At 35.7% G+C, this 25,332-nt stretch overlaps 1 protein-coding gene across 13 annotated transcripts in view; it reads right to left on the reverse strand.

Moving 5' to 3' along the window:
* Positions 1–25,332, reverse strand: part of DGKB (diacylglycerol kinase beta) — a 715,307-nt gene that overhangs the window by 541,619 nt on the left and 148,356 nt on the right. For all 13 annotated transcript variants that reach the window (XM_042919264.1, XM_042919230.1, XM_042919249.1 and 10 more), the window contains exons 3-4: positions 24,069–24,145; positions 11,533–11,686 (exon numbers count right to left, since the gene is read on the reverse strand). In XM_042919264.1, the coding sequence (XP_042775198.1) occupies positions 11,533–11,686; positions 24,069–24,145 (231 nt within the window). The remainder of the gene's footprint in view (positions 1–11,532; positions 11,687–24,068; positions 24,146–25,332) is intronic.

Raw genomic sequence — 25,332 nt, forward strand, 5'->3', positions numbered from 1 at the left:
TTATGACTGAGGAACTGAATTTTCATTTTATTAACTTGTTAACTAATTTAAATTTAAATCAAATAGGTACCATATTTGACAGTACTGGTGACATACTGTCTGCTGAAAGTAAGAGAATAAAACTACCATGTATTAAAAAAAAAGTCATGATAACAATTTTTATTTTTGTTATATTAAAGAGAAATCCCAGTTCCACTTCTGGAACAACAACAACAAGAAGAAAAACAAAAAACAAAGAAACAAAACCCACAAAGAGACCCATAAACAAACAACCTTATGGCTGGGGTGACAGTAGCAAAATAAATGAGGCAGAGTGAGAGATACAGGCTTCCGGTTACAGAATCACTAAGTCACAGGAATAAAAGGTACAACATAGGATATACAGTCCATGATAGTGTAATAGCATTATATGGTGACAGATGGTAGTACACTTGTGGGTGAGCATAGAGCACATAATCTATAAGAATGTTGAATCACTTTGCTGTATACCTGAAACTAATGTAATGTTGTATGTCAACTATACTTCAATTAAAAAAGTACAAGTTATGAAGATGGGGTGTGAGGAGGGGAATTGCAGGAACATGGTCAAAAGGTACAAACTTCCAGTTATAAGATAAATAAGTACCAATGATGTAATATATCTGATGACTATAAGTAACACTATTATATGATATAATCGTATATGCTAGTTGTTAAGAGAGTAGACCCTAAGAGTTCCACTTATAAAGAAAAAAATTAACAGTAGATTCTAATAGTTCTCATTATAAGAACATTGTTTTTGTTTTTGCTTTTGCCTTTGTTCTTTATTGCGTCTGTACAAGATGATGGATGCTACCTAAACTTATTGTGGCCATCATTTCACAATATATGTAAGCCAAACGAGTATGCTGTTCACCTTAAACTTGTACGATATGTGTGAATTATATCTTGATAAAACAAACAAAAAACAAAAAAAAAAGAAATCCCAATTAATACTCTATAAAATTTACTGTACTCTTTCAGAATGAACAACATTTTAGGGAAAAAAAAAAAGACAGTGAATTTGATTTTTCCCTATGTCTGCAAACTAAAATGCTGGAAAACAACCTATTTAATGAATAATGGTAACAGCTGGCATTCACTGAACACTTATAATATACATAATACATTATGTGTTTGAGTCCCACAGTACCCAGTAAGATACATGAACGTATTATCTCCATTTCATATTTGGGAGAACAGAGGCAGAGGCAAGTAGTATGGTTCCAATTCAAAAGGCAATCTGAATTGAGATTTTATGCTTTAAGTATAATTCTGTGGGGCTAGAGAGAAAAAATAAATCAGAGATATCTGTCTCCTAACTCTCAATAAATGACCTTTTGTATTAAGAGTCTGATTTTCAGGACTCTTAAGAGTATGTACATTGATTATTTCATAAACCTTTGGAATGAAATTCGAAATCCTAGTCATGGCTGAGAGCTCTAAATGTTACTCTTGCACTCAGATCATTTCTTGGGCCATTCATTATAAAATACAGTTGTGAGATGTTCTTATATATATACATATTTTGTATGTATAGAAATAAACATACATATTTACATATTTACCAAATCTTTACCAGCATTTTCTTATAGGGAAATGGATTCTGGATATCTTTTCTTTTTGTTTATCTGTGTTATCTAATAGGTGTACAACTAGCATGCACTTTATAAGTATAAACCAAATAGATATTAAGAACCTTTCATATTAGTCACGTAAAACCAGGTCCTAGGATATAGCATTGACCACAGAAAATTTGAAAAATCCCATTTTTATAGGGTTTTCATTCTAATGGATCAAAGGCAATGCTCATTTTTACAGCTATTCCTAGGTATTTTAGAGTACATCACAAGTTAAATAAAGTTATGACTCATTTGGGACTCTGAAAAGTACTAAATATCCTATTTGCCTTTATTTGAATAAAAAACTATAAATGATATTCATGAATACACAATGCAACAATCTTAAGATAATATTATCACTTATATATGCAATCATTAACATGTAAGTGCAAATACAAAATCCATTTATATTTGGTGAATAAATCTAATGGTAAAAATGGCAAATCTGAAGACCAACATTTCACTTAGAATATTCAGATAGGAGAATAAAGAAACCTGTGTAATCAAACTCAATATATTCAAACCTATTTAGTAATTAAAGGGGAGATTTAGGGGAACTGTTCCTGTACTGACAGTAATTTTATCCTAAATGGTGCCTTGAAGTGTAGATTTTTCTGTGGTTTCAGTTAAGAGTTTTCAGGGTTTCAAGATAAAATATTTATTGGAATAAAATAATTTGTGGATTACTGCCACTAATAGTAATTATAAGAGAAATTTGGTACTATAAAAGCATAAGATATGTAATGGTTGATGTAAATAAAAGCTACTTAGCCAATGGATAAGAATTATTTTATCTTTATTTCTAGAGCATTTCTATATAAGTATGTAAGTATATCAACATTAGCGAAGACACAGATATATCTTAAATGTCTACTATGTGACAAGAAGTTCCCTATCTTATAGTCATGTAAGCCTTGTACTCTGTTCAGTTTGTGCTCTGCAAGACCCTGTCTTCCCTTTTTTGTATTATGGAAACTGAAATAGTTTATTAGACACAAAAGACCTATAGAGGAAGCTACGGTGAAAATATACATGCACATACACACACACATACATGCACACAAATTTTTAATATCCTCAAGACAGTCCTGATAAGAGTAATAATTTCTTCTCAGCACAATTAATGAAGTGTGTCTTTTGGCAAGAACATCCAGTAAGGTCATTTGGCAAAAGAATATTTTCCCCAAGGTTCAAGTACCTCATTTTCATTGTACATTTTTCTGTTGTTAATTTGATTAACTTCCTTATGAACAACAATAAATTCTTTCTCCTTTTCTGCCTAAAATTTTTACCTGTGGTCTGACTCTCTGGTTGTACAGAAAACATAAAAAGAATTACATTCCACTAATGATATTGTAGCTTAACAGCATAAATCAATTAACCATTGCCATACTGGATGGGCAAAGAGAGGGGCCAAAGATAAAGTACTATAACTCTTTCATTGGTAGCTATTATTATTCTCAATCTTAAATATCTTCTTGACTTTTTTGTGCCTTTAGCCTCATGTCCCTTCGTGATAGCTTCCACACTGCTGTCAGTATGATTATTTTTTATGAAAATTTTTAATGTTTTATTTTTGAGAGAGAGAGCGCAAGCAGAGGTGGTGGGGGGGTGGGGTGGACAGAGAGAGACGGAGACACAGAATCGAAGCAGGTTCCAGGCTCTGAGTTATCAGCACAGAGCTCAATGTGGGGCTTGAACCCACAACCATGAGATCATGACTTGAGCCAAAGTCACATGCTTAACCAACTAAGCCACCCAATTGCCCCCAGCAGTGTGATTATTTTCTGACTTAAGACAATATATCAACTCTCCAATTTCTCCATGGGCCCTTGGCTCCCTCCCTGGCCTCTTCTCCAGCCACTCTCTTCCAGTCACTTCATCTGCCCCATCCCAACAACTCAAGGCATAGACCCAGATCTCTCAGTACTGAGCAAGCCTACCTTCCTCTTACTCATCAAGCCCACTTACCTCTAACTCCTAAGGCCATAGGACTCTGATCCTACCAGGACCAGTTCCGCAGCCCCACCACCAGGCTGTGCCCAATACTTCCAAGGTCATGGCTACCATCTGCTCTGGGACAATCAAAAATGATCTCCTTGTGATCCTCATCCCAGTTTTAGTCTTTCATGAAAAACTCAGGACTTCCAGTCATCCTCAGTTTCAACTTGTACTTTCTATCTAATCAATGTTTGCTAAGAGAGCTCCTCACATTACCTTATGACATGCTATATATATTTTTTTATTTATTTATTAAATAAATAAAACTATAGGGGAAGGGAAGTAGTTCCATTTTGCTCACTGAAATTTGAATAGTGTGGGGGCACATTGTAAGTGATTAATAAATATTTGTGAATGATATAAAATATCACTCAGTCATAAAGAATGAAATCTTGCCAATTTCAACAACATATATGGATCTAGAGAGTATAATGCTAAGCAAAACAAGTCAGGGAAAGACAAATAACATATGATTTTAGACTGATGTGAAAAGTAAGAAACAAAACAAATCAGCAAGGAAAAAGAGAGAGAGAGAGAGAGAGAGAGAGAGAGAGAGAAACCGAGAAACAGACTCTTTACTCTAGAAAACAAATTGATGGTTACCAGAGAGGAGGTGGATGGATGGATGGGTGAAAAAGGTAATGCGGATGAAGAAGGGCACTTGTGGTGATGACCACTGAGAAATATATGGAACTGTTGAATCACTATATTGTACACCTGAAACTATTACAGTATTGTAAGTTGACTATACTGTATTTAAAATTTATTTAAAAACTTAAAAATAGGGGTGCCAAGGTGGCTCAGGTGATTAAGCATCCAACTTCAGTTCAGGTCATGAACTCGCAGTTCATGAGTTCAAGCCCTGCATCAGGCTCTGTACTGAGAGCTCAGAACCTGGAGCCTGCTTTGGATTCTGTGTCTCCCACTCTCTCTGTTCCTCCCCCACTCACTCTCTGTCTCTCTGTTCCTCTCTCAAACCTAAATAAAAATAATTTTTTTAAATAAAAGAAAATTTTTAAGATAAATATTTATGAATGGAATAATACTCAATGTCTTATATAGTTCACACACTATCCTTTGACAGGGCATTTTTATTTAATTTTTTAAAGGTTTACTTTTGAGAGAGAGAGAGAGAAAGAGAGATAGACGGAGCATGAGTGGGAGAGGGGCAGAGAAAGAGGGAGACACAGAATCCCCGAAGCAGGCTGCAGGCTCTGAGCTGTCAGCACAGAGCATGATGTGGGACTCCAACCCAAGAATCATGCAATCATTACCTGAGCTGAAGTTGGACACTTAAACGACTAAGCCACCCAGGAAGCCCAGGCAATATTTTTTATTTGAGTACATGTTTTCTCTTCTTGAATCTCCCTTCCATCCTCTCCAACTGGTACCTATCACTACCTCTATGTAAATTAGATAATTTTAATTTATGGTGAAAAAGATGATCTTGATAAATAGATGCCAACTTTTATTTCATTATATACTTGATTACCTAATTGTCTGTTTTTCTGCTTGGGTCTGAAGGATCTTCAGCTTTCTGGTGGAATTCCTGGGACATAATATGGTTTAGAAAAGAATGGTGGAATGCATGAATTAATGTAATAAAATGAACAGATAAAGAATTAAATGGCACACCTGGCCAACTCACTACATGGTCTGATATAAAGGGTGCTAGGAAAATCTTCTCTTTCTGTCCTATAAAACTAATAATAACAACAAAAAGCACTTATACTGACCTATAGCTAATAACAGATAGTATTGTGGAGTCAACATTTTAGACATTGTGGAACCAATGGAAATATACAGTATAAGTGTCTGAAGCAGGTAACAAATCAATTACATTCTCTTTTAATTACTATATTTTTAGAAAAAGCAGAAGTTACTAATGACTACTGCTAAGTGCTATCCTATACAATAAGAACAGTAATTTAGCGGAGGATAGTTAATTCCCAGTGCTGCTGTGCAGAGTTGGCCTAGGTGGAAGTCGGGGAGGAGCAGGGATGCACCAGCTATCTTACAGGAGGAAGATGGTGTGACTTTACAAGGGTGCCAGGCTTGCCTTCCAGTTGCACAATCTAAGTATCTCATCTTACTGATCATTGCATTCTTAGCATGGAGCACAGCATGTGCTATTCAATTACAATGAAACATTAGCCGAGGCTTCAAAGAGTTGGGTTTTGCTGTGAGTTAAGGGCAGAGCAAGACTTACACAGGAAATGAGAGTTCTGAGTAACCACAGCAGACATAAGCCAGAGTGAACATTTAGATATGAAAAGGAGCGGGAGCATTGGGCAGGACACAGAACTGGGACTATAAGCAGATCCGCAAGCTACATGACATTGTATTTACTACTAGGAAACTCAGGTTTCATCGTCTTCTTAACTGCACTGCCCAGACCCTGAGTTCCATTAAGGGGACCTTGTGGAGGGGGAGGTGTCTCAAAAGATAGGGGAGGACTATGACTAGGACTCCCTGTACAAAAATTTAAAAACTTTCCACAAGGTGATGATGAAGGCCTGAAACTCGGAAACCCAAGAGTAAAATAACCAGGCTGCTGTGTGGAGCACATTGTGGAGATGTCAAGTCAGGGTCCAGCTGGGAGCCATGCCAGGGGATAGCCGAAGACACAAACAATGATGGATAAAAATGACAAAGAATGTTTGAAAAGAATAAGTTATCGTGAGCAACAGAGAGTATTTTGTGATTAAACATGAGGCCTGAAGCAGTGGAGGGTGTAAGAGACCAATATTTTAGGATTGGAAAACTGATAGATACTTGGGTTCCACTCACCAAGAGAGGAGATAGGAATTGAAGCAGGTTTGGGTAGAATATAATTATTTGACTTTCAGACACATTTAGTTCAATTTCTATGGGATATCCAGATGAAGAGTTCCATCTGGAATATAGTTAATATATATTTTCTTAGAGCTGAAGAAACAGTTCTGTGTTGCATGGGGAATAATTGAGGTACTTTATGTTATTTTGTACGATGTGAAAAAAATCACCTATTGAGAATGAGGAGAAAGAAATGAATAAGCTAAAGGATGTCTGAAAATTTTAACCTAATTGAGCTAGGAGACAGGACCAAAAATGAGTACTTTTTAAGACAGATTTTTTAAAAAGGTGTAAAGGTGTTAAGGCCATGTTAATATTGAATGGTAAGAATTTGTAGGCAACAATCTGCATATTTATAAAATTTCTCTTGGGTTATTCTTATTGTTTGAGTACGGACTGAAATATGAGATAATAATATCGATTCATGGTCGAAGGTATATGAGCCACTTGCAAAAAAGCAAAGGTTCCACATGACTTAACAATCCTGTAATGAGAATAGCTCAGGTAATAGACTCTAGTGATGAAGGTAAAATCAGAAGTTAGTCTCTTAGGCTAGCAAAGAGGTGAAGAGTTAGGGACGTGACATTTACGGTGAAGCAGAAGAAGTGAGAAATCTGGAAATATATAGTGTTAGGAATATCTTCAAAAATTAAAAGTCTAACCTGGGAACAGGAAAAATAATCAGCTTACATTTTAAGTAGGTGACAAAAGGCACTTATACTGCAACAAAATATACGCCCCCCCAAAAATCATTCACTACACAAAATACCAGATGGATCAGTAGCTACTATAAGTTCAACAAAAAGTAACTACACACACACACACACACACACACACCCCTTTATGCCTCTTTATACTCATTTAAACATTTTTATTCTATAAAAACTAAATGTTTTACATTCACCATATCTCCGATACTTGAATATTGTTCATTAACATTAACATTTTTCCCAATTTAGTCTTGCTTTTTATTGAGAAACCATTGTTGTTTAGTTTATATACAGAGTCAAGAATAGTGATCATATTCCTGTTGATATTGTAGTAATGCAATATGGTGAACTCTAAGAAGCGATAAACAAAACAGATTATAGCTCTCTTGTATTCAATATTAATTTGTGATTTTTCAGCCACAAATACATCTTGTGCACATAACAGATTATTGCAAAGTAGGGTTCTAAAAATAAACATACATTTATTTTTCACTGTCAGTGGTAAGTTTCAAAGAATATGACATTAAAAACAGTGCTATGAAGGACACCATGCACTTATGTTTTAAAATGTGGAGACCAAGTTTTGAAAAGGAATTCCAGTTTTATTTTTTTTGCTACATGAGAGTTACACAGCCCATCTTGCAATTCCTTTTCAAGTAGATCTGTGCAGATTATGTGGCTGTCCCAAATGAAGTACAAGCTGTTACCCTTTTTTTTTTTCCATTTTGGAAACTGATTCGATTTCTACTCCTTATAAATCTGGCATCTTCTGTGTAATACTACATGCTATTTGAAGAAAAGAGAGCTTGAGATTTTCACTTGTTACAAGCCTGCCTAATTAATTAGAATCTCTCCCCTTCATCCAAGTCTGACACAATTACTCAGATTGAAAAATGTTCCCCTTGCTTCTTTCTCAAAACCCAAGAACAGTATTGCTTTATCTGAAATTAAAAAGACAATTTTTATTTTATTTAGTCTATGGTATGTACAACCTATTTATAGAATGAAATGGAGAACAGAGTTTTAATTTCTCGATCAAAGTAAGCAACTGTCCCATTTTAAAATGTTCAGCCCCAAACACTGGAAAGCTCTGAGAGCACACTGTGAGAACACACAAAATAAGACTCAGAGAAAAACAAGCAGGGGGAGTCCTTCCAATTCATGATATAAAGGGAATTATTTAAGTAACTAAAATATTTTAAGGTTAATTAAAGATTATAATAAACGTACTCTTTGGTATACAGTTTGAAGGGATCAAAATATATCATATGGAAGGTGTATAGTTGTTTTTAGAAAAACCCACACCTAACACATCAGATAAAGACTTAGTATCCAAATCTATAAAGAACTTAACAAACTCAACACCCCAAAAAACAAATAATCCAGTGAAGAAATGGGCAAAAGACACTTTTCCAAAGAAGACATCCAGATGGCCGACAGACACATGAAAACATGCTCAACATCACTCACCATCAGGGAAATACAAATCAAAACCACAAGGAGATACCACCTCACACCTGTCAGAATGGCCAACATGAACAACTCAGGCAACAACAGATGTTGGCGAGGAAGCAGAGAAAGAGGATCTCTTTTGCACTGCTGGTGGCAATGCAAGCTGGTGCAGCCACTCTGGGAAACAGTATGGAGGTTCCTCAAAAAGTTCAAAATAGAACTACCCTACGACCCAGCAATTGCACTACTAGGTGTTTATCCAAGGGATAAAGGTGTGCTGTTTCAAAGAGGCACATGCATCCCAATGTTTACAGCAGTGTTATTGACAATAGCCAAAGGAAGGAAAGAGCCCAAATGTCCATCGACTGATGAATGGGTAAAGAAGATGTGGCACGCACACACACACACACACACACACACACACACACACACACAACGGAATATTACTCGGCAATCAAAAAGAATGAAATCTTGAGAAGTTTGGGTGGCTCAGTCAGTTAAGCAACTGACTTTGGCTCATGTCATGATCTCACAGTTTGTGGGTTCAAGTCCCGTGTTGGGCTCTGTGCTGACAGCTCAGAGCCTGGAGCCTCCTTCAGATTCCGTGTCTCTTTCTCTGCCCTCCCCCAACCCCTGCTTGTGCTCTGTCTCAGTCTCTGTCTCTCAAAAATAAATAAAAGTTAAAAAAAATAAAAAAGAATGAAATCTTGCCATTTCCATTTAGTGGATGGAACTAGAGTGTATTATGCTAAGGGAAATTAGTCAAGAAAGACAAATATCATATGACTACAATCATATGTGAAATTCAAGATACAAAAGAGATGAACATAACGGAAGGGAAGCAAAAATAATATAAAAACAGGGAGGGGGACAAAACATAAAAGACTCTTAAATACAGAGAACAAACTGAGGGTTGCTGGAGGGGTTGTGGGTGGGGGCATGGGCTAAATGGGCGAGGGGCACTAAGAAGGACACTTGCTGCGATCAGCAGTGGGTGTTTTATGTAGGGGATGAATCATTGGATTCTACTCCTGAAATCATTATTGCACTATATGCTAACTAACTTGGGTGTAAATTTAAAAAATAAGAAAAAAAATCTTACACCGACATATATATAATCACTTGAGGAAGAGACATTGTGTCATTAACAGAAGGGGAAGGAGCATGGACTCTTCATCACACTGCCTAAGTCTTAGTTATGGCTCAACCACCTATTTCTTAATTACATGTTCCAGGTTTTTTTTTTTATTTTTATTTATTGGAGTGCCGGTTATTAAACATCTATCCCTTTACTCACATTTTGATATTCTATTTAGTGATGTAAGGGCTTGAAGTTGCTAGACCAGGGGCTCCCTTGGGATCCCTGGGCCCTTTCAGGGAATCTGTAAGGTCAAATGATTATCAGTAATAATTGTGAAATATCACATTTGCTTTTTTCACTATAATTTTCTCATGACTGTACAGTAGATCTTTTATGAGGTTGCAAAACATAGGATACAGCGAAAGAAACACAGAAGCAGATATGAAGCCAGAGGTTAAAGAGATTTGCAACGATATAAAACAATGCCACTCTTCTCACAATTTTTTTGTTTTGCTCTTGAAATTATTTTTCAGAAAAAAAATGTTACTTTTGTTAACATGTAATGGGTTGATTATGGTTACTTTCACAATGTCTCATCTTTAATGTGGTTACAAAAGGTATCATCCAAGCTCTTTGGGGTCCTGAAAGTGTCCTGAGACCAAAGAGTTTGAGAAACTCCGCTGTATACTACGTTTCTCTGTTGTGAGCTGGATTCCTATCAAGTTAACAGGGGGCACTAGAGAGACATGACAAGAAAGAAAGGAGAAGGGGCTGGTTCCTGCTCATCTACCTTCACTTCCTGTTAGATCTCTCAGGTATCTCACCCTCACAGCACATGGTTCTGGGCAGAAGAGGCTCTAGTCACTAGCTTACATCCACATTGAGAAAGGCAGAGGGACCTCTGGCACCTCAGTCCTGCACAGACCTCGGAGATGCTCCTCTGATGTCTGACTGCCAAGCTGCAGGTTCCTCTTGAGTTCCTGAGCTATAAAACTCAGAAGGAAGTAGCCCCTTCACAGAAGTCCCAGGGTGAGATCTGCCAGGCAACACCTTCCCCGCAGAACCTTGTGTCCCAGTTCCAAGACGTCCTTTCTCCAAGCTTCTGAGTTTTGATTACTCCAACCAACACACTTCCTGTGGTTCTGCCTCTGCATAACCTCAGTATTTCTCATTGCTTTTTCAACCTTCCAACACTGTTTAACCAATCACCTCTTCTATACTCTCTAGAGTAATAGAGTGAGACTTCTGTTCTCCTGACTGGATGGAGCTGGACACAATTAGCAACAGGTATTAATGCATGAGACATCTCTGAAAAGCTACCTATTATGACAGAACCAATCATCTCTATGGTGACATTAAATTTTAAAAAAGTGTCCAAGAGAAAAATCAAAACTGTCTTCCTTGATAGCATATTGGAAATTTCCACAAGTGATAAAAATATTATGTTTCCTACACATGATGGCTTTGTGACTACATTTTCATATATAAAGTGATCTATATTTATCTAGTCATTTAAAGGAGCACTTTTCCATATGTGATGGAAGTATCTCTTAAAATTATTACCTAAACACAGACTTCTAAGACTGTGAATGACAAGTGATGGATAATGAAAAAGTATATTTTCTTTAATGTTTAGCTATTATTATATCAGAGATACTTTAAATATTTTGCACAATCTTAATATGACAGTATAAGTCTTGCAACAAAGATATTTCCTAAGCAAATAATCTCTTCTCTTATAGAGAACTTGATACCGATTTTCCCTTTGAGGTTTCTACTGTGTATACATACTTAAATAAATAATTAGACTTACCGCCTGAAAGGAGAGCTGGCTTACTTTTTACCATTGGACTAGAATGAGGAAATTTGTTGCTAAATGACATGAAAAGGTGTGCCGTGAAATCATCAGGAAGCTCTGCTTCCAGGAATGTCTTCATAAATAGCTTGAAACCTTCAAAATCTATTGTCTGAAAAAAAATTGAAACATATATTTTCAGACACAGCCAATGTTAAGATTTTTTATGTGCTATATTCAGAATCAACAGTAGTAGAAATGACCGCAAACATTCTTATATCCATGTCTACCAAAGGAAGGGGACTAGTTGAGAAATAGTTGCAGCCGTCCTAGGCTAACAGTGGCGATTAGATAAGTATATATCTTACCTGTGGTGGGTGAGCTGGATTCCAGCAGGAAAGGCTGAAGCTTTCCAGTCACACATTTCTATTTCCAGAGTATCTTATCACCTTAAAAAAATCTCCTCTTTGAAACTCAGTTTCCTTTTCTGTAAATTGGGAATAATATTCCCAATCCTGCAGAGTTGCTGTTATGATTAAATCAGGCAACTGACATGAACAGGCCAATTCAGTCATGAACACAGCATGAATACTGTGAAATAAAGGAATTTCTCTTGTCTCATTTCCCTGCCTCTAATGGTGAGTCTTGCTTTTGACAAATGGAAAAAGGGGTTAATTATAAATTTCACCCTAGCACCAAAAAATCAAGTGATATGAAATTCCAAAGTGAAATTCTACAAGTTCCTATGCAAACTTTCAAAGAAACCTATTTCAAGAACTTTGCCCAACTATACTCACTGCAGGTCTATAAGAAAAAAACAAAACAAAACAAAAACACAGTTATTTCTTAGGAGAGAACCATTGATACATTGACAGTCTCCATGTCGACTTGGGGAAATAGTGGTGGGAACCACCTTCTATCCTTGAGTTAAGGAGAGGATTTCCCAGGAGCCACCTGGATAGCTTGCTTTCTCCACACAGATGAGGACAGTGGACTGGACAGATCCAGGCAGGATCTTACTCTTGTCTGAAAACTGAGGATAAGAGTGCAGGTGCTTTAGGGCAAAGGCAAGTCAATGGCACTATATTGGGTTTGGCCAATGCCCTCATGACTGGAGGGACAATAAGGCACAAATATATCCTGGGAAATGAATGTAGACCACATGGAAGAGGCCAGTAGTTGATTTGAAGGGACTAAGAGACCTACTGAGAAGTAGCTGGAATTAAGCCACATCTGTCCAGATCAAGAGAGTGCAAGGTCGATGGTCCTCAGAAGAAGCCCTTGAAGGGCACTGTTTTTTCTTATCCAGTTCAATGTAATTGAGATGAAACTAAAAATAGGGTAAAAATTAAATTTGGCTGATAAATGCTCTTAATTTTGGTCAAACTTCTGGCAGATGAGAATAAATGAATTCCTTAAACTACCATTTTGGATAGAAAAAGTATTTGTTCTGTGTAATTATATTGGGATAAGATGGTACAGAATGACCAATTTTATTGTAACATTATTTTGAATAAACCTAAAATGGAATATGACATACAGGGATATCATTACAGAAAGGGCATTTTTAAAGATTAGATCATGTGCCAATTAAGAATATGTACTAAGTATGTTTCTGTATCTAATATAATTTCAAGCCAATAGAAACAAAACAAAAATGTCATGTTGTTTATTAATGGTTGCAAAACTCTGCATACACCTTAATCTGATATTTTTAGTTAGTTTAATCTTCCTGTGCTTATTCATAAAGAGCACTTCAGACATTTACACTGGAGGTAGTAAAAAGACTTCACTTTCTTCCACGGGGTACCTGGATGGCTCAGTCGGTTAAGCGTCTGACATCAGCTCAGAGCATGACAGCTCAGAGCCTGGAGCCTGCTTCGGATTCTGTGTCCTCCTCTCTCTCTGCCCCTCCCCCATTCATGCTCTGTCTCTCTGTCTCTCAAAAATAAATAAACATTTAATAAATTTTTTTAATAAAAAAAGAAGACTTCACTTTCTTCTATATTTAATAGATCACCACCACTGCAAAATATTACACATTCTACTAGGAAGTGAACCACGTAATGAAAATCCATGAATAATATAAAAATATAAAGAATAGTCTCAGGTAGCGTTACTTCCAAAAAGCAGTTTGCTACCATGAACGAAACCAAAGTTTCCAAATACACTGATAAGGCTAACAGCCAGGCCACTGTATCAAAATTAGTTTTCTTGAGCAGAGACACCTACTGTTACTAACAGGGTTCCTTAGGCATGGCCTATTGTCAGAGATTCAATCCACATTCAACTGGATGAGTGAGCAGTATCGATAGACAATCCTCAAATGTGTGAAGCCCCATGGGACATTAGGAGTTAATTTTATTACAAAAATATAGGAACTTTGTGTAAAAAAAAAATAACATATTCATAGGCACTGTGGCCGGGAGCATGGTTATTTATATTCACTCTTGCTTCTGTGTCCTAAGCCTTAAGTAGTCAGCATTGTGTTTGCCAATATAACAGAAGACAACAGCATAGTTTTAAAGTGAGACTACTTGGATCTGCTCTCAGATTCAACACTTTCTAGCTGTGCCAAGGTGGGCAATTTACTAATCTCTCAATGCCTCAGTTTTTCCATCTCTAGATAAGAATAACATAATACCTACTTTTTGATCTATTAGCAATTTCAAATAGTCTTTGAAGAATAAGCCTCAAAACCACATTACCTTAAATGTTTTTGTATGCATTTTTTTTTTCTTTTAAATTTTTTTTTTTTATTTTTTTTTTATTTTTTTTTTTTTATTTTTTTTTTTATTTTTTTTTTTAACGTGTATTTATTTTTGAGACAGAGAGAGACACAGCATGAACGGGGGAGGGGCAGAGAGAGAGGGAGACACGGAATCGGAAGCAGGCCCCAGGCTCTGGGCCATCAGCCCAGAGCCCGACGCGGGGCTCGAACTCACGGACCGCGAGATCGTGACCTGAGCCGAAGTCGGACGCTCAACCGACTGAGCCACCCAGGCGCCCCTTTTGTATGCATTTTAATATCCTTTTTGGATATTTGTTTTAGAAAGCTGGTAACAAAACATGAACAAAGGACTAGAATCATTGACATTTATTCTCTGGATCTTCTTTTGGAACATGAATACATTTTAAAACCTAACTATTGCAAGGCAAGAGTTTAACATGATAACAGAGGAAAACAGTAACAACCAACCAACCAAGAAAAACGAAAGAAGAACTTCAGAATAAAATAATTTTGTGTCATATTCTAATATCTCTACTTGCTATTTGAGGGTTCTGGGGCAAGGAATTTATCTGCTCTTTTATTTATTTATTATTTTTTTAAATTATCTTTTAATGTTTATTTTTGAGAGAGAGAGAGAGACAGGACATGAGTAGGGGAGGGGCAGAGAGAGAGGGAGACACAGAATCTGAAGCAGGCTCCAGGCTCTGAGCTGTCAGCACAAAGCCCAATGCGGAGCTGGAACCCACAAACTGTAAGCTCATGACCTGAGCCGACATTTGACGCTTAACTGACTGAGCCACTCAGGCGCCTCTATATGCTCGTTTAAGGAAAAAATCTGCCACATCTCAAGTGGGTGTATTTTATAAAGCCTTACATAACCCAAGTAGACCCTCCTTGAAATTAGCGCCTGTAATTTAATAATGAAATACATAAAAATAATCAATCAAAACGAATAGCATCCTTCCTTGGTACATCTTTCTTGGTCCTCAGGAAACATTCTAAAATTAAATGCTGCAGCTCTGCTGTGCTCAGTAAGCAAAAAGCAGCTTGGTTTTATTCTGACAGCTCTAAACCTTAATTTTTTTTCATATAAAGTGAGATATATATATATATATATATATATATATATATATATATATATGATCAACCATTTAGGATTGTCATCTGAATGTAATAATAAATCAGCATAAAGCACTTAAGATGCCCTTGGGCACGTGGCATATAAAATAAATGAAATAATAAAATAATAGAAGGAAGTGCTGGTTTGAGGTTTAATGGATTTTTTTATTATCTTAATTTGCCCTCCTCTTTGTTAGTCCAGAAAACCAGGAAAGTCACTACATCTTCCCGAATCAAACCTGCAGTTTCTGTGTTTTAGCTCTTTTGCTATAATTGTTCAGAATCAGGCAACATTGACAAATCACTGTTTTTAAAATGTGAGCATTTAGGGGCGCCTGGGTGGCTCAGTAGGTTGAGCGACCGACTTCGGCTCAGGTCATGATCTCATGGTTTGTGAGTTCAAGCCCCGCGAAGGGCTCTGTGCTGACAGCTCAGAGCCTGGAGCCTGCTTCCGATTCTGTGTCTCCCTCTCTCTCTCTGCCCCTCCCCCACTCATGCTCTGTCTCTCTCTGTCTCAGAAATAAACATTAAATTTTTTTTAAATAAAATAAAATGTGAGCATTTATAAACAAATATCTTCTTTTAAAAAAATAAAAGTCTATTATTGGAATCATCATAAATTCCTCAGTTTTGAAAGTTTTCTACGAGATGACATCATCCCATTTATTACTTAAGTTTTACTGTTGATGTAAACTTTTCTTTCAAACTTCTTTACGGTGTTGGTGGAAGCAAATTTCCCCTCCCTTACATTTCGGTCATTACATACAATTTACAGTGTTATAAAACTCAAACTTCTTTAAAGCCAAAATTGAGCTGTTTCAGTTTTCCAATTCATAGAGCTAATTATTCTGCAATGCCTTTTCTGGTTACCCTTGTCTCCTTATTTTCTTGTTAGTAAAAGATTTCCAAATATCTTTTAAATTCTATGTTGTCTAAAATATCTGTAAGTGCATACTGTTCTCAATATATACATTTTCCTTATTTTGTGATTCAGTAGAACATTGCCAAATTTAAGTATTTTATTTTCTACTGCTGTCATGTAGCAGCATTAGAATTGGTTTTTGAAGATTGTGACCTTTAAATAGAATGAGATCACTTATATGCACATCAATGGAAACACTAATAAAAAAAAAGTTGGGTTGGACTTAACTGAATGAGTGTTCAAAAATCAAATTGGCTATAAACTCGGAGATACACAGACCACACGATGTTGAAAATTTTGAGAGCTGCTTTTTCATTTTTTTTTTTTCTTAAGGAGCAGCCACAGACTATTTAGGGAGATAACATAGAGAATCTGCAAAGAATTCAGACTGAGGGAGCTGCTGAGATATTGTTGCCAAGTTGGCATGAATTCAAAACACATTTCTATATGCCTTTCATTATTATATCTGACCATCTGGGTCCTTTGTTTTTAAGTCCTAGTTAATTCTAAAGAAATAACACTAGTGTTCATCCAAGTAGATTCAGAGTGAATGAAAATAAATGTCATCGCTCTGTCATTAATGTATTCTGGTGGTTTCAGGATGGAGATTTTCTCATATTCAGCAAATGTTCACTGTGCACCCACTTTATATGAGGCTCCGCCCCAGGTGTTTGGGTGAAGATGCTACTGCAACATGCGAAAATCCTTCCACTAGAGGCTAATCTTCTAACAATGGATATAAGAAAATAGAGAAATAAATATGTTAAATGTACAATGTTTGACAGTGTTAAGTGTTGTAGGAAAATGAAGAAGAAAAATCGTTATGTATTTGGGAGGGGCACATGTAGTTTGAAATCTTATGATGAAGAAATGAGAATCTGTTCTTTGAATACAGATATAAAGGAGATGAGGGAGATAGCTTTGCACATATTTGGAGAGAGAACATCAGATAGGCAAAACAGGTAGTGCAAATGTCCTGAGGTATTAAATTGTTCCTGTTTTAAAGGAATTTATATAAAATCCAGTGAGGAGGGGCAGGAGAGCAGAAGAGTGAGGGAAGACTCGAATAGTAGAAAATACATTCTCATATGTCTATTATAGAAAATTAGGGGAGAAATACATCAACTGTGACAGGTATCAACTCACCACTTGAAATAGATCATTGAAGTTTCAATTTAGGATATGGTACTGCAAATGGTCCATTCACAAATTCTAAATGTTGTGATAGATACAAGATACTATTTTTTTTTACAATATTGAGATTGGATCCTCAGTGCATTTATGAGAAACCTGTAAGAAGCTATTCAAATTTATGTGTTTAATTATGATAAAATGTAACTAATTAAACTCATAAGTATCTATGTAAGTACCTTCTCAAACTTTTACATGGCTCCCTTGTAGGGCAGAGCAATTCTCGGAGTATCAAGGTGTAAAAGCCAAGCCCCATCATGAAAAGAAAGTTACCAAATATTTCAACAATAATTAACACATAGTGAATATGATGTTAATAATACAGAATTATCAAAGGCATTTTATTATTCAGTTTGGTGGTAAATTTTCAAAACTGTTCTCTGGTTGTAGCATGATAAGAGGAAAATGGCTGCCTTTGTGTTGACAGGAGTAGGGAAGAGAAGCAGAAATACTGGTTGACATGTTCCTTCCATTCCTTGCTAACTGCCCTGGCATTTATGCAGTTGTGGGAGGCAGAACAGATACAACAGACACAATAACTCTAGGAGCAGGACAGCATTCTGGATGGTCGCCAGGCTTGGCAGGGAAACAAATCACATCTTGTGTCCTCCACTCGTACCTCATGGTAGAAGGAAATCAATTTAGAGTTGGAAAAGACATCAGAGTTATATTTTCTCACTTTATAGTTGAGAAAAGTGAGGCTCTAAGAAAATAAAGGTGATAGGATAGGCTGATGGTGTATCTCATATATTCCCACCTTTTTTCACATATATTCTAGAAATTTTGTATGAAATCATGCTGGTTGCTAAAGTGTGACTAACAGCCACTGTCTTTAAACATCACTGGAATACCTACACGTCAGGCACAGAGCTAAGTATTTTATACATACTTTAGAATTTAACCCTTTTAACAACTCAATAAGGCCAGTATTCCTCTTGTTTGACAGCTGAACAAATGGAGGCTAATCATTTGTACACGAACTGCTAATATGTGGCAGATGTGGGATTTGAACTCAGTTCAGTTGAACTCCTAAGACCACATTTTCTCTGTTATACTTTCCAGATGCTTTCTTTAATGGCAAAGGTTGAATTCGGTTCTGGAAGGACAATTATAGCTTACAATAAAAGGGTGTTTATATCATTGCTAACAATTCTATCAGTGTCAATATCCTTGTTAAAGACACTTAAAATATAATATTAGGCAGCAGCACTACCAAACGTAAGTTATGAATTCCCAGGTTTCTTTTTAAAGGAATGAAGCAACTCATTAATCTAAATGTAAAGGGTAACCTTCTATATTAGTAGAATCCACAGTACAGAGTACCAAGTAAAAGATAAGGGAAGCTTAGGGAACTATGAAATACAACTCAGCCTTGCACCAAGGATCATCTACTAACAGGAAATGTAAAGAGAAAATCCTACACTCATAGGCACTGATACACCAAGAACTCATATAGAGCAATAAATATGCATGCTGTGTTTTGTTCCTTTGGCTAACCTCAGCTATACCTATTCTTTCTATTCTGCAACTGAAATCGCTTGCCTACTAAACATTTCCATATGGGACAAAGACTGAGCAAGGAAAAGGAAGAAACTCATCCCACTGACCCTAAAAAGGGCAGGGCTCACTTTGACACCAGTTTTCAGACAGTCCCTGGTAGGGATGCCGATTGTGCAGAAAGGTGTGTTTGTTGACCAACGTGTTCAGTAAATGTCCTTTCATAGCTAAAGCATGCTATATAAAAGCAGCCATTTACTCTGAAGAGTTGTCCCCTAAAACCATAAAGTCCATCTAGTCCGTCTTGGGTGGGGTGGTGGTTGGTAGGTTTCCATAGAGGTCAGGGATAATATCAGGGAAGTGTTATCCTCTGAAAGAGACTGGTGAAAGTCATCACAGTCAATAAGTTGCCATTTCAGTCCTACCTCATCCTAGGAGACTGTAATATGGAGGACCTGTATCTAGTCGATCAAGATCATTCTGATGTAACCAATTGCACTGTGATATGTCGGGGATGAGATCACAGTGTTTGCTGTCATTGAGACCATAGGGAAACGTGTGAATAAAAAGCTGCTAATACATACCCATTACTTTCAAGGGAGACAATATTATGGTTTTAAATATCTCATGCATTTTGGTATGATATATTCCTAGTATGATAGAAAAATCCATTTAGAGATTCCCAAAATGGGTTGTAATTCTAGGCACCCAGCTGAACTATGGACCCCAAACTTCCTTTACAAAATAGGCTTTGCTAGGAGAGAGTGACTGAAACAACAGATGGTTTACTCTTTTTTCCCAGGAAGGCAAAGATCAACAGCTTTTCAGTTATATTTTTCTCACAGATTCTAATAGCACTGTAGATGCCCCCCCACAATGAAATCCCTATCAATTGCATTTAAATGCAATTATAAACCTCCCATTGTAAAAGAATAAATTAAGACTTTCATTAAATGAATTATTTTATTGGAGTCTGATCCATGTTTTGGTGAAATTAGAAAATTAAATTCAAGAGCCTATAAAACTAAAGCCCACCCTCTAGACCTTCTTTGAATCCATTAAGACATTTGCTCCTCCGTTTGAGACTTTGATGTGAACAAGTGTCAGTCAATTATAACCTACTAAGTATTATGGATAGACTTGCATATTATATGAATCTTAATGGTACAGAAGTACAGGTCAGTGATATGGATGAGAAATTCATAGCTCACATCAGAATAAAAAAAGAAAAGACAGATTTCAATAGAAAAGAAAATGTCTTACTTGGTTAAGAATGTCTTGTTTCTGTGCATGCAAGGAAAGAAAGAATACATGTGTTAATGTAAGGTAATTTATACTCATTATCTCATATTGCTGACAAACTAAAAGGTCAATTTTACAGATTGATTTTAAAACATACCCTAGATCCATGGGTCTCAAAATGTGGTCCTGAAACAGCATCATTATCATAAACTGGGAAACTGATAGGAATATACATTTTTGAGCCTTACCCCAGAAACACAGAAACTGAGAGGGTAGGGGAACAGGCAGAAACCTGTGTTTTAAGAAGACCCACAAGTGATTCTGATACAAGCTAAAATTTGAGAATCACTTACTAGGTCAATCTTTGAGTGTAATAAGCAAATAGTTCTAACTGATAAGACATAAATATAATGAACAACACATATAAGATTTTTAAAACCTTCCAGAGAAAATTATGAAAATATAACAGCATTATAAATATATATTAGATTATGAATACTTATTTCTCACTCCTAATGTTTCCATCTTTTGGAATAACATGTTTAACTAGCCCATTGCAATGCCTTTAAAGAAAAATATCTTCTCATACATACAGTACTACTTATTTTTTCCCATGTTTTTAAACATCAATGGAACAATATAGAATTGAATTTGAAATCCAGGAGGGAAAAAGATACACACACACACACACACACACAATTACTTATACTATAATATTCTATGTATATTTTACATATGTATAAAATGCTATGCCAAACTGGTTCTTTCTCATATTATCAAATTCCGTTACTTTCATGAATCATTTATTTCTGAGATATGCTGACTATATTCACTGTGAGTCTTCTCACTGAGATTGGATGGCTACTAAAAACTAGCTGTAATCATACTCTTAACATTATATCATTCATGTAAGATTAGTTGGAGACTAATAAGAATCTCTTACCTTGTTAGGTATGAGTTAGTAGTAATTACATGCATGGGAATATGCCATACTCATTACATAAGAAATGCCATTCAATGTACGTGACATACCTTTCTTTTCCCCTTATTCTCATCTCCCAAAACCTTCCTTCTCATTTTATGGCCAGTCAACAAAGTGAAGAAGAAAGGGCATTAATCTTAATCTGGGATTCCAGATAATTAGGTTTTAATTATGGCTCTTATCATGAAACTAGCTTGTGAATCTTGAGAAAGTAATTTTAGTTTTCTTATAATGACTTTATCTAAAAACTTGATAATCTTATCTGTTTGGGAAACTTAAGACCTTTTTAAAATTTTTGTTCTTAGGGAATCTTTAGTGCCATTGTTTAGAATAATATATTTTTTTGATTTGGTTATTTATTTTTTTCAAAGAGTGATTGTTACATGATCTTTAAAAGACACAAATTAAAAATAATTGATCCATCTGTATATTGCAGTTAGTATTTATTCTCCATTAGATTCATCCATATATTGCAATTAGTATTTCTTCTCCATTAAAATACACTTAAACAGGTCACATATTCATTATATTAAGCCTTTATACAAAGATTTAGAACTCAGTAATTAAAAGAGTGATAAGAAATACAGTGCACCTACCATATAAGCAGCTTTAAAAGAGGAGAAGCAAGTAAGAGGTATTTAGGCTGTTCTTTCTTTGTTTCTTTGCAAATATCTTTTATATGGATGACATAAGCAATGTTCATTTTAGAAAACAAAGGATTTATTATTTATTCTAAAAGTAGTGTAGATTAAATATTTTTTCTAAATTTTCTTGTATAAGGGGACATCAATTAAGTAGTCATCTGTGGCAAAGAACTTTAGGATTAACCTGTCCAGTCAATAGAGAGTGATAACTTCCCATGTGAATTCTGCATACTGTTATAGTAACCTTTCAGAAACTGGATGAAGTCATGTTCTGAAGAGAACCTCAAGGCTTTAAAGATTTCTTTTTCAACATTAAATATTCCTAATTACCTCCTATTGACTTTTGTAAAATACATACTAGTGTTTAAGAGTCATATAAACTTTATTTATTTTTTTTCCTGAAGGGAAAAGACCTATCAGTGTTAGATTAGGAGTAGTTTTGCTTTTAAATTAGAATTACTTTGGGGTCATAATGAGATCTAACTTTTTGTTTTTCAACAATTCATTATTTTAATAATGCATTTCAAGAGCAGATCTGCACGTTTATGGAGAATTATTACATTACTGAATAGGCTGACATCATAGGGGTGTCTAAGAATGAATCTAGTAATTACCTCAATAAATCCAGTATACAGTGACTGATAATCCTCATGAAAAATATAATAGTAAGACTAAGTCTTGAGAGTCTTTTAAATAAGAAATCATTGAAGCAAAAAGGCTATTTTGCAAACAAAATTACATTCCAACTTAATTTATAGCTACCAGCTATCTTTAGGGAGAAAAACAAACCTAGTTTTATCTATGTATGTAGATCAGATAGCATGTACATTTTCAAGCATGGTCAGAAATGTAAATATTAATGACACTTTTGGGCCTTACAGCAATTCTGTACAGTTGTCCTCTTAGCTTTCCCACTCTGTTTTTATGGTCTTTGAGATTTTCAGTTCTACAAACTTTTCTGCCAACATTTTCTTTCTCATACTATAGCATCCAGGAAAATAAAATCTGAGGGAAATGTACGCAGGATATCTGCTTTTGTTCCTCGGACAGGAAAATGGGAATGGCTTTAAACTGCCTTATTTTCTCCATCATTGGTAGGCTGTAAATATTAACTTACTTGAAAAAGAAAACAAATCTTAGATTAAAGACCTTTACAAGCCACAGTAATGTATCAGAATATAGACAAAATAAGAAAATATGACATGAAAAAAAGCTATTGGAAATACTGAAAGGAAATTATAAAACAATATGAATTAAGGTTAGAATATATAGATTTGGTTTTGATAAAACGCAAATTCTATAAATCCCTAAGAAAAGTAATATTGAAGGAAAACTAGGAACCGTGCTCTTATAAACATTCAAAACTGTAATGACAATGATAACAAAAAACAAATCGCAGTTAAATCAGCAAACAAATCTATCTAGCTGGCTAAATAATTCATCCAGGGGAAAGGGCCTTTTCCAAAGGGTAATTTGTTTTATCTCCCATACAACACAACTATCATTCAGAGAAACTGCCAAAGAACTCACAGCAAAGGTGCTCAAACATTTAAACGTAGCATCACTCAGGTAGCATTAAAAGGAAGGTTATTTAACAAGTAATTAGGAAAGGAAAGACATTCATCCAAGCAAGGTGTCCAAAAGCAATCGACGGGACATGAAGTTTTTACAAGGAAGGAATTTCAGGGACTTGTCAGCTTACTGGTAGTAGGTTAAAACAAGATAGGGTGAAGAAATTCCTCTTTTTTACCCAAAGTGGCTTTTACAATTACAGATCTTTCTGTAGTCAAGGGAATCATTCTCTGAAAGGAGTAACTCTCCTGTCCCCAACGAATTTTGATCTGGGGTTAAAACGTGTAGGTCACAGAGTGAGCGGCAAGCACACTTTGTCTTCCCTTCTATCTAATCCTGACCCGATCCTACCTGAGCAAGCCAATTCAGAATTGCAGTATCTTTAGCATCTAGGGAAAGAACCTAAGACCATATTAGAGGTGACCTATACTCTTTCAAGCACCCAATATAGAAATGTTATTTTCATCGGCAAACGTTTTTTGAATGGAAAAAGTAGTACACTATTTTATGTATTTTCCAAAATAGCATTTCATTATGAATTTTATTTCATTTATGGTATGGTACATGGTACATATATTTCCAAGGACTCTTCATTAAGAAACCCCTTCTCCAATCACATATATGAAACTGATATAAATGAAAAAGAAGTTTTACCCCTTCAGGATTATACTTTGCAAGCACACCATTACCATGGAATTCTTCAAGAACATCCTTTAATTTCTTTGTGGAATCTATAAAGAAATAGAGAACACACAAATTGTTTGTAGATGCCTATTGTGGTTAAATAACCCAGTTCAGAAACAAAGACCCATTAAAATATAATCACCAACAGACACTCAGTTTTAAAATGAACATGTAAAACGTTCTTTATCATTTTCGAAAGGCTATTTGGTTGAACAAAGCAATCACACACAAAAAAGAAAGGGACAGAAATACTATGTTTTCCAAGTGTATTGCCCAAGAATAAGGCCATTACCTATGTACTACATAAATTAATGAGCAAACATATAAAAAAGTAGCATCTCTTCTCTTTATTTTGATAACATAACATCTAAATGCATGAAATAAGCTTAGTTTAAAAAGAAAATATAGGGGGTGCCTGGGTGGCTCAGTCGGTTAAGCCTCCAACTTTTGATTTTGGTTCAGGTCATGATCTCAAGGTCATGAGATCAAGTTCCGTGCTGAGCTTAGGGCCTGCTTGGGATTCTCTCTCTCCCTCTCTTTCTTCCCCTCCCCCATTTGTGCACACACTCACTCTGTCTCTCTCTCTCAAAATAAATAAATAAACATTTAAAAAAGAAAAAAAGTAAACATAGGCATTTTTTATTGAACTTTACAATTAACACAGTACATTTTACATATTTTACTCCATTAGCAAAGAATAACCCTGCTGGACAAATAAACAGAATGAAATGTGTAGTTAAGCCTCAATGGTGAATCCAGTCAGAGGCAAGGTACACATTGTAGTATTTTGCAGATGGTTTTACAAGGAATTTTCTAAATATACACAAAGAACAAACTAAAGCTTAATTCAATTAAGAAACAAAGTTTAGGAAAAAAAATTAAGAAACAAAGTTGAAGAAGTATCTCTCTACTTGCCAGAAGGGATGCTGCCCCATTGAGGAAGCATTCAATGAAAAGCTACTTATAGCTCCAAATTTAAAAAACACACGAAAAAAGTTTAGGGGCACCTGGGTGGCTCAGTTGGTTTAGTGTCCGACTTTGGCTCAGGTCATGCTCTCACAGTCCATGAGTTTGAGCCCCTCATCAGGCTCTCTGCTGTCAGCACAGAGACTACTTCAGATCTTCTTCCTCCCTCTCTCTCTCTGCCCCTCCCTCACTGGTTCTCTTTCTCTCTTTCTCTCAGAATAAATAAACTTAAAAAAAAAAGTTTAAGTGCACCTGGGGGGGCTCAATC

This window comes from Panthera leo, chromosome A2 (assembly GCF_018350215.1).
Source record: "Panthera leo isolate Ple1 chromosome A2, P.leo_Ple1_pat1.1, whole genome shotgun sequence".
Classification (NCBI taxonomy): Eukaryota; Metazoa; Chordata; class Mammalia; order Carnivora; family Felidae; genus Panthera; species Panthera leo.